Source organism: Simochromis diagramma, unplaced genomic scaffold, assembly GCF_900408965.1.
Source record: "Simochromis diagramma unplaced genomic scaffold, fSimDia1.1 OVJJ01000085.1, whole genome shotgun sequence".
NCBI lineage: Eukaryota > Metazoa > Chordata > Actinopteri > Cichliformes > Cichlidae > Simochromis > Simochromis diagramma.
In genome coordinates, this window is record NW_024387315.1 from 431,266 (window position 1) to 441,934 (window position 10,669).

General features: G+C 42.1%; 2 protein-coding genes across 2 annotated transcripts; one reads left to right on the forward strand and one right to left on the reverse strand.

The window, feature by feature from the left end:
* Positions 1-2,088: 2,088 nt before the first annotated feature.
* Positions 2,089-8,080, forward strand: ubap1lb (ubiquitin associated protein 1-like b). The gene is made up of 5 exons (XM_040005143.1): positions 2,089-2,196; positions 3,508-4,062; positions 4,761-4,967; positions 7,466-7,567; positions 7,672-8,080. Exons 1-5 carry the CDS (start codon positions 2,089-2,091, stop codon positions 7,804-7,806), a joined length of 1,107 nt encoding a protein of 368 aa, XP_039861077.1. The 3' UTR covers positions 7,807-8,080.
* Positions 8,081-8,091: 11 nt separating this feature from the next.
* Positions 8,092-10,109, reverse strand: kbtbd13 (kelch repeat and BTB (POZ) domain containing 13). The gene has a single exon (XM_040005131.1). The coding sequence runs from the start codon at positions 9,900-9,902 to the stop codon at positions 8,406-8,408; it is 1,497 nt and encodes a 498-aa protein (XP_039861065.1). The 5' UTR covers positions 9,903-10,109; the 3' UTR covers positions 8,092-8,405.
* Between the last annotated feature and the right edge of the window lie 560 nt (positions 10,110-10,669).

Here is a 10,669-nt window from a genome sequence, read left to right on the forward strand (position 1 = left end):
ACTGAATATTTTTATCAGAGGTGTGTGTGTGTGTGTGTGTGTGTGTGTGTGTGTGTGTGTGTGTGTGTGTTAAAGATGCCATCAGATCATCAGTTTCTGAAATACTCAGGTCAGCCTGGCACCAAGTCCCTTCAATCACCTTTTTTCTTTGTGCATTCTGATATTTAAACTTCAGTAGTGCGTCTTGGTTGGGTCTACATAGCTAAAGGGATTAAGTTGCTGCCGTGTCATTGGCTGATTATATACTTGAACAAATAGTCAGTTGTACACCTAATAAAATGGTCTGTGTATATACACATTTGTGTGACATTTGTCTAACATTTGTGTGACTTTACACAAATATTAGGGACATGTGGGTGTCCTCGCGACTGCAGGCACCATCTGATGTCCTTACTTGCTTCTCTTGAGCTGTCAACTGTGTACACAGTAAGTCAGCTGATGAGGGTTACTGGAGATCAGTGGATTAGTGTCCCAGGTGGTTCTCTAAGTGATGAGTGATACATCACAAACTAAGTGACTGCAGCTCTGACCACACAAAGACACAAGGGTAAGCTTTTTTTCTATTTTCAACAGTGTATTTCATTAGATCTCTCCCTGTGGGTATATACATGTGTGTGTGTGTGTGTGTGTGTGTGTGTGTATAGGGAGAGTGGGGGATTTAGAGCACATTTTATTGTATTTATGAAAGGCACATAGTCTGCTATGTGACTTAAAGAGTAGTGAGTGTGCAGCATCAGATAATTATACTTGTCTTAACAAGTCTTGCACAGCTTTTGAACTTAGAAATAGTCATATACACATTTGTTCTTATTTGTTCAGCAGCAGAAAGCGTCAGAGGTGACACACAGAGCCTCCAGCATCTGTGGTCTTTGGTGTTGCGAGTCCTCGGCCATCTGTCTGCTGGCTGTGTCTTCATGCTGCACAAACCTGATTAGTGCTGAGTGCACAGAGTTGTCTGTACCATATCTCTCGCACACACATTAACACCTAGAGACGAACTGTAGGTTTGTTTGTTTGTGAAAGAGGCCGTCCATTCTCTAATCTGAGCTCGAGATGACAGAAAGGAAAAGCTCATGATGACGGTTTTCTAGGAAAATCCTTTCTCGCTGCTTCATGCTCTGTTTATGAATGTGATAAACACTTCAGCAGAGCTCCTCTTCGTCCTTGTTTTCCGGATAGGAGTAGTTTCTATGAGCCTAGAGGAGGATAACAGAGGCTGCATCATTCCTACTGATGCAGAGTAATGATGGTGTCGTGGTATCTGTGTGCTGATGACTGAGAAATGGATTGAGCGTTGTTGGCAGTCTGACATCTTTATTCAAGCCTGACTGAGCATGGAGAACACAACCGTACCTTACAACAAAAATGTTACTGTTTGACAAAAAGAGTAGTTGAAGGAAGATTTATGGATTGATTGTGCTGATGAGGACAACCTGTACTCACTGAACCGCTTCGACGTCTGATGTGCATCACCTTTATGAAGATGAAAATCGCCTGCCGAAGTTGAGTGGAATCCCCTCTGAGGAGGACAAGACTGGACTTGGACTTTGTAGCACAGACTTATTACTGTAGAATCTAAACATTCGACAGTTGTTGATCCAAAGTAACACTCAAAGCAGTGATGCTCTTACCTTTCTTCACATGCTGGAAAAAGTAAATACAAAAAACATTAAAAGAAATTATAATAACCCAGTTATCACATAATGTTAATTGTTTTTATAACTTTATTGAATATATTAGCGATAACAATAATGTTTGACAGATTACAGAGAGAAAAAAGAGACGGTGTTTTATTTGACCTAATGGAAATCTTCAGGCTTCTCGTGGGAGGAATCATCAGGGACTCTAATATAAAAGCAGAAAATATCGAAAGGCCAGCAGAAGTGGAGTGCACACTTCTGCAGTTAGAGCGGAGGGGTTAGAACAGGGCCACTGCCTGAACGCTGCAGCTCTCAGCTTGTGGAAATACAGATTGTTGTGTTTCCTTTCAGGGAGCACGGCGGTCCACATTACAGATCCACAACTGGAGGGATTGTGTGAGTTGTTCTATGGCTGACTTATCTTTGTTTTCTCAGTGGACTGAGCAGTATGGATGGTGTACCTCTGAGGGTGCCTCAGAGTGCTTCCTTTCAGGAACTAAAATATTCTGTCAGTACGACTGTCCCTGACTACTTCAACATCCTGCAGGAGACAGAGGTGAGTGTGTTTCTCTCTCTTGTGTTTCCCTGTTTGTTCCTCCTCCTTGCTGTTCTGTCTGTTGTGCAGTGTACCTTCTTTGCTGCACTGCTTTGAGCTGTCACCATTATTTCACTCCTTTAAAGGGTTAAAAACACCAAAACAAACAAACCCTATCACACTGACAGGTGATAAGTTACAGGAAGAACCTTGGCTCAATATCTGACTTTTTATGTTTTTTGTATGTATGTGATTAGTACACACTTACTAGCACTGTCAAATAAAAGACAACATTGCTCTTTACAGCTTTATGAGTATATGAAAGATGAAGGTAGATCTCGGACAAGAATGTTACAGCTGATCAGATTCCATACACAACATCACAGGTCTCTGTGCAGAAGAGTGCAGTCCTAGGATCAGCTGAGATACTGCACAGAACCCTCAAACTCGCAGGTAGAGGGCCTTGCACATACCACTAAAGGATGTATGCTTTAACAGGTAGCACTGGTATGGATCTGTCTTAGATTCAACCAGGTGCTGGAAACATTTCGTAGATTTTGGTCCATATTGACATGATGTCAGAACCCTGCACAGGAGGGTAAGCCACAGAAGATCACAGAAAAGGCTGGATGCTTGCTGAGTGCTACATCTAATCACTTTAATAGAAAGTAGATTAAATGGGAATGGGATAGAAAAGGTGGTCGTGACAATACAGAACATAGTCTGTCTGTTATTTTTATTTATTTATTTTTTTCATTTATTTGTATACCACTTTGGTCTACCAGGTGTGTTTTTAAAGTGCTGTACAATACAAATTTAAATATAATAGTAAAATAGCAAAAACCAGACATTGCAAAAAAAAAAAAAAGTCAGTCACCCACAGAGTTAAAGGCCAGGATGGAAGATAAGAAACATCTGACCTCAAAATAAAAACTGTCATCAAAGCAACCTGGGCTTCAAATCACCTCCAAAGGGCTACGAGGGGATTGTCTCCATGCCACATTAATGCAATAATTAATGGGAGAGCATCCCTATCAAAGTATTTTTCATCCTCATTACTGAGTACAAATCAACATACTTTCCAGATGTTAGACATTTCTGTATTGTAAATGGTTTTTAGAGTAGTCATTGGTAATAATGTGAGATGCTAGATGCTATGTTTCACAAGCCTTACATTAGCCAGTCAAGTGTTGTTTACACTCAACTGGCTAATGTTAGCAAGCCAAAAGACTAAACAATAAAATAATGAAAAGCCTGTCATCATTGAGTTGAATTTAAAAATGTAGCTTCAGACCTACAGAAGGACTTACACGATGTTTGCATGTTTGACAGTATGGATTCAGTCTGGAGAACTGGGTGCTAACTGGGCTGCAAAGTGGCTTTGCCACCCAGCACCAGCTTAACCCCTCTTCCTCTTCATCAAGCCTGCTGTCATCTTGTCCACCATACTGGATGCTGTTTAGCAGCCCTCGACAGAGCCTGGACTTCTGCGAGCCCAGCCCTTGGCAGCGGTCCCACAGCCTCAACTCCTCCATCCTGCGTACCAAGGCTACCATCTCACCTTCAGATGACGAAGAGGGCACTACACAGAAAGCCAGGACGAGTTCCATAGTGACAGTGAGTCCGGGGGAACAGCGTCCTTCTGCAAACTGTCAGCGTGGTCAGAGGAAAGCACACAAGGCCTTTGTCCCTGACCTGCTGAACCCCCCGGCCTGTCTGAGCAGCCTGCCCCACCAGCGCAGAAAGAACCTGCGTCAGTGTTCACTGTCAGTGCTCGACACGCCCACACAACAAGATCCCAACACAGAGACTTATCCCCAGAGCACTTCATCACACACAGCCTCGGACACGAGGATCCCTCCCAGCAGAACCAGCATAGCCAGCATGGTAAGAGGAACATGTGAGCTGTGTGTTTATGTGTGCGTGTGCTTTTGAAACTTTTACTGCAGAATGTAATACACAGTACAATACAGCTGATGACTGTGATACAGCATCACTGTCCAGGGAAAAAACACTAAATTCATACAGCCGTCTTCCAGCTTTACTTTGTGTTTATTGTCATAATTTCAGTATGTGGCTGTTCATTCACGAGGCCATGTGAGTTGGCAGTGTGGCGAAGTCTCAGTAGTCTAGACTATTGATAGTTCTATTTCCTGTCTAAATATAGCTTGAAGCTCATGGCAGTACCATCACCTGAGCTGCACGGTCAATCTCGAGTATAACTAGAACCAGACAGGCTCAGCATGATAACAGGTTCACTCTGTTTATAGTCAGGGTTGTGACTATTGAGATGTGTCAGATATTCTCATGGGATTACATTTCTTTTAATGTCAGCACTATTAACTATGAAAGGAAATAAGGTTTTCCTATCCAGCTTTTCTCCATTTTGCATTTTCAAAATGTTTTTCATGGATTTGCACTCTAAAAATAATCTGCGTAAAGTATGCTCTCTGAATGCAGCCAAGGTGCAAGAGCTTCACGAGGATTAGCTAGTGTGAATTCTCACTAAAGCTGCATGTCAGGTCTACCATGCCCTGTTCTTTCTCAGCCACTCGCTACATTCACTGCAGTCTGCCATTTCTTAGATATTCAGACCAGACACCTGTAGAAACCCCCCTGTCATGTCAGGCCCCAGGGGTTTGTCCTCCTCTGCTTTGGACTCTACAGCAGAACTCCTGTCAGCTCTAAACCCAGCGGAGAGAGAGTTGTTGGAGGCCATCACTGCAAGGGGCTACTCTCTTCATACTGCCATCACTGCCCTTCAGAGGACAGGACAGCAGACCCCAGATGAGGTCAGTGTTATATCCAACAACAAGGCAGTGCTGCTCGAAAACACTTGGTCAACTTTTGGCTCCAGCTGTCGGGATCATGCAGTCTGTTCTATAAACACTGATGCAGTACAAATACAGCTACTATAAGTCACTGTGAAAATAGTGGTCACACTTGGACCTACAGCATTATGGGTCCATGAACCAAACAGAATAAATCTGAAAGGACAAGAAAGGATAGGTGAGAAACCAGGATCAGCCTTAACTGTGCATGGATTAAATAGCTTTAAAGAAACAAACTTAGTCCTTCGGCAACATTTGTTAGTTCTGATACTGGAAGATTAAAGACTAGTGTATTTCATGATTTCACAGAGTTCACACTCTGATCTGAACTCTGTGCCTCAGTCAGTATGAGGTTCTCTATCATTGGCTTCGTCTGCTCACCCCTAACTTGTCGTGGCAGATGGTTGCCTTCCCCAGCCTGGTTCTGCTGGAGGCTCTTCCTGTTAAAAGGGAGTTTATATTTCCCACTTTCACCAAATTTCTTGCTCATAGAGGGTCACATGATTGTTGGGTTTTTTTCTGTTTTCTCTGTATTAATGATTGGTCTTTACTAGAGATGGCACGATACCATTTTTTTTTATGTCCGATACCGATATCATAAATTTGGATATCTGCCGATACCGATATGAATCCAATATAGTGTGTTTTTTAATCAATATTTTAATATTTTAATATTTTAATATTTTAATCAATCAATTTTAATATCTTGCTGCTTTTTGTGTAAGTTCATACTCTGTTATACCTGTATGCAAAAAATACACTGCACCCAAAATATTTCATAGTTCAGCAAAACTGATCAATCTAATAAACTTAAACCTGCAGCATCCTCCCTATTCTGGTATTTTAAAGAGTAAGCAACCCAACTAATAGGGTTGCAAACTCCCAGCAAAAAAAAAAAAAAAAAAAAAAAAAAAAATAGGGAACCACCCTCCACCTCATGATGCTTAATCAACGTAATCAACTTTAATTTGATGCAGTGTGAAAAAAATGCACAGAAATAAATTATTTTCCAAGAAATATTAAATAGATTCAACATCTTTCCTGCAGACTGCACAGATGGTACCTTCCCAAAGGAAAAAGTACTATAGCTTACTAGGGTATATTAGACTTAACAGTTACTATATACAGTAATGGACTTCTATGTATTTTACATAAGATTAAAACTTTGGGTGTCAGATTCAGATAATTATTTATTAAAAGCTCGACATTTTAAATGAGAATAAGAAAGAAAAGTATGTCTTTGTGCCCCCTTTTCCCTGTTCATGCCCTATTGGCCCCCTTGGCTAAACTTTGCTAGATCCGCCCCTGCACAGTTACCAGCCGTCAGCTGCGTAGAAAAAGATCCTGGTGTAGAAAGTAAAATTAAATAAATTCTAACAGCAGCTTATCAAGCTTAAACGTGCTGCTGTTGTGCTGCTCTATTACATTTTTTATTTCTCTCCGATATCCGATCCAGTAATTTACATCAGTATCGGACCGATACCGATACGTAATATCGGATCGGTCCATCTCTAGTCTTTACATAACAATATAAAGCACCTCAGGGTGGCTGTTGTTCTGATTTTGCACTATAAATGAAATTGAATTAAATTGTTATCTTCTTAATCACAGTAATAAGAAATGACTGCCTTACAGAGCATATTATTGTGTTCCTGTTTGGTCTGGACACTGTGCTTTGTGTATGTTAGAGCAGAAACAGGTTGAAGTAATGTGTGGATGGTGGATTAGTGTTAGTCAGAGCATCACTAAAGTTTATATACTTTGTAGAGGAACATCCACAGTTTCAAAGGCCTGTAACAGAAAAGATGACACATACGTTTTAACAAAATGGTTGGTTTGGAAAGTAAGTTGTTGAGAAAGTTCTACAGGAAAGTAAATTTTTTTTCCCCAAATCACTTTAAACTTACTCTCAACTTCACTGAATATTGAAAACAACAACTGGCCCTAATATAATCCTCATCTGTCGCACTCATGCACCAGGGTTGTGTTTTTGCTTTTATTTATCACCCATCTGTAAACAAATGGAAAATATAAAATTACATTTTACAAATTAAACTACACATATCCATACTACTTTTTAATTTATTACATAAACCTTACCCAATGAATCAATCAACTGACTAACAAAAAATTATTTGGCAGTTATTTTGGTTAATAATGGAGTTCCACCGGGTTCTGTGCTAGGACTAGTTCTTTTTACATTAGGCATTATCCCTAGAAAGCATAGCATACCCAGATACCCAACTTTATCTATCCGTAAACCCAGATAATGCGCAACAATTAGTTAAACTGCAGGAATGTCTTAAAGATGTAAACATATGGACTACCCAAAATTTCTTGTTTCTAAATGCAGATAAAACTGAGGTTATTGTATTCAGCCACTGCATTAATTGATTGGAAACAGTCAATAACTTTTTCCATGTGACAGCTCTTCTCTTGTATGAATGAATATTTGGCAGATCTTGAGTTATCTGGTGGCGTGTGACCACTTGTGTCAGCTGGGTTATGACATGTCCCAGGTGGAAGAGGCCTTGGAGATGTTTCAAAACTGTGAAACAAAGGTAAGTCTTTAAAGTTATCGGAGACAACAAAGCTTGGCACTTTTCGTCTGATGAAGTCAGTTCGATTAGAAACTTTAAAGAAAGTAAATGTTTTCTTTCTCGAGGCAAAGGAGTTCCTACACCTGCTGAATCAGTTCAATGAGATGGGCTTTCAGAAGAATGCCATCAAAGAAGTGCTGCTGGTTCATGAAAACCACCGAGATCGGGCCCTGGAGGAGCTTATGATGCGTGTGTCCTGATAAAACACACACACTTTTCACATTGATATCTTGCAGACAATCATCTGTATTCTAAAAATTGCAGTCATATCTGACCTTGTGCTGGTATGAAACAACTGCACACATATAGTTGATGCTGACACTGCATTGTTAGATGATCTATTCATATTTCTGAATTAACCCATATCTTCTTTACCACTTTTTTAGATTCGTTTTGGAACAAAAATACTCTGATTAAAGTCCTGCTGTGTCTAAATTTTGAAGTGACGTAAATATTTGTAGTAATTGTGAACAAACTTATTAAAAGTGTGAAATTAATTTACACCATGACCATCTGTTTTCTTCAAGGACTGTGCAATAAAAAGTGTATATTACAGGGTGGGTCCCACAAACAAACACGATAAAAAGCTGCAAAGCAACATTAGTGCTAGCTTTGCAGCTTCATCCATCAATCCTGCTTTGATTCCTCCGTAGACAGTCTGAACAGTAAACAGTCTGAAATAATAGTTTGGGCAGACTAAACCAATTCTTTAGAGGTGCGATTGAAACAGCTGCAGTGTGGGCTGTAATCCTTTGCCACATATTATTAGAATAGAAATCAGAATGATGATCACCAGCTTTTAAATGTGCTGAGAGCATCCCAGGGGACATCTGTGACAGACATCAGTGTCTCTCAGGTTCTGGCTTGGGCAATTTCCTAAAAGGGAGGGAGTGGGTTTAGGAAGCCTCATCAAAAATGTATATATGGATCCAATCCTGCCAAAACCTTTCATCTCACGCCGGAGCCTCCATTTGTTCTCCTCTATGGTGTACTCTGTGGTCACGTGTCTGCTGAGCGTGAACACAGAATCTCCTCTGACCGCTGCCGTGAACAGAGAGCTCTTGCTGTTCCCGTACTGACCGGACATCACTGTCCACTGATCTGAAGTCAGGTTGTAACAGTCCATCACACATTGTAAGAAGTCTTCACATGGTCCATTCCGCATCACATAGAGGTTATCCCTGTGGGCCACCATATGAAGACCATAACTGTGCTGGCGGATGAGTGTAGTGACCAGATTCCACCGATTGTGTTCAGGTACGTACTCATGGATGTCTGTGGCCCCTTTCCCTTTCCAAAGACAGATATAGATCCTCTTCATGGCTACAGTGGACACCACTGAGGCTGCAGGGCACGGGAGGGAGGAAACAAAACTCCAGTTCTGATCAGACAGCCCATATCTCTCCACTGATGACAGAGCCTTCTTGTTATACTCCCCTCCTATAGCATAGAGACATCCCTCATGACCTATCAGAGAGAAGTTGTAGCGTAGCTGCTGAGGTCCACAAATCACTGACCATGAATTGGCCACGGGATCGTAGCAGAATCCAGTCTCCACTACCTTCTTGCTTAAATCGTACAATCCTCCGATTATGTACAGTTTGTTGTCGAGGACTGCCACGCCTGCCATGATGGTGCTGGTGCTCATAGGAAGATGTGTGAGGATTCGCCACTCTTTTTGCTCTTCATCCAGATGACACACTGTCCTCTGGGCATCCTGGAGCAGCTCAGTGGATGGAGAGTGACTGCACACTGCCATGTAGCTACTTGGGAGAAGAGACTCAATGTACTCCAGCAGCTTACTGGGTAAGCTACGAACCTCCTCCCCTAGGTCAGCGTACATGTCTCTGATGAATAAAGCTGCTCTGTGGAACAACTCCCACTCTCCGTAGGTTGCAGCTGTATGAAACATGAGCAAGCAGTTTTGGGAATTTATAATATTGATCAAATGCTTGGTGAGAGCTGGCACCTGGAGAAAAGCCGTACACTCTATTGCTTCGACGATCTCGTCACTGTTGAGGATGGGTCGCTTCCCATCCAGCACCTGCAGCAGAACTTGAAATCCCAGATTCCCCACACATTTCAGCTGGACCTCCTCCTGTTTAGACTCTCTCATTCCTGACTGGAACAATGCTCTGAAGTACTCACAGTTTTTGACTACAGTGGGTTTATCCACAGTGAAAACACAGTCTTTAATGCTGACTCGCAGGCTGTCTGCTCCCTTATATTGTCCTGACTGTTGGCTCAAGTGTGGGCAGCTGCTGGACTCCATGACATCTGTTCCATAAATCTTCATTTCATCTCCGGTGGAACTGGAAACGACGAGAAAAGTTTGAATCACGCCAAACTACAGCACGTAGACTGCGTCGTACCACAAGCTTGAGCGAATCCCTCTGATCCAGACCAAGGGTATCTGACACTGTATAAACTATTTGTTTGCAGAGCTCTGACAACAGACTCTATACATAGCAGCTAGAGGTGTGTCACAGTTCAAGTACATTATGAGGACATGCAGCCAGAGCAGAAAGAGGAGCTGGATAGTAGCTGTCAGTGTGCTGATGATTCACCCTTCATTTGTGGCTGACAGTTCTGGAACAGCTGAAGCTTTGTCCTTGATCGACATAAGCAAGCAAACTAAAACAATGGGCTTTTCCCCAGGGGCAGGGAAAGAAAGAGTGCAGGACCTCCACTGGTATCTTTATCTTATGTTTATTGTGTCTTTTTCCAACGTGTTTCCAACACTACAGTCGACATAAAGGCAAATGTACAGGTCTACACAGGTTATAGTAAGATTCTGCTCATAATTTCAAAATTAGAGTGAAGTTACTCACCCCGGTTCTGTTAGCCTTCAGGGCTGGGGGGCTGGGAGGAGGTGCTGGCCGTCAGACTGGGGTCTGGGATGCGGGGCCTCCCTGCTACTGCAGATAAGGAGGTGGTCCGCTTGCCTCCACCCCAGAGAGAAGGGTTACATCTCTGAGGGCGGGGGTACCTGGACCTGGGATATAGAGTATGTTTGGGGAGTGCGACTGTCTGTGCAGTGTCTATTTGTGTCTGTCTACACGT

Excerpts from the sequence above, each read along its gene's own strand:
- ubap1lb (XM_040005143.1), top strand. The coding sequence starts at position 2,089 with ATGGATGGTGTACCTCTGAGGGTGCCTCAGAGTGCTTCCTTTCAGGAA. Across the intron at positions 4,968-7,465 it reads GACAGCAGACCCCAGATGAG|ATCTTGAGTTATCTGGTGGC; the intron begins GTCAGTGTTATA and ends AATATTTGGCAG. Across the intron at positions 7,568-7,671 it reads TTCAAAACTGTGAAACAAAG|GCAAAGGAGTTCCTACACCT; the intron begins GTAAGTCTTTAA and ends TTCTTTCTCGAG.
- kbtbd13 (XM_040005131.1), bottom strand. The coding sequence starts at position 9,902 with ATGAAGATTTATGGAACAGATGTCATGGAGTCCAGCAGCTGCCCACAC.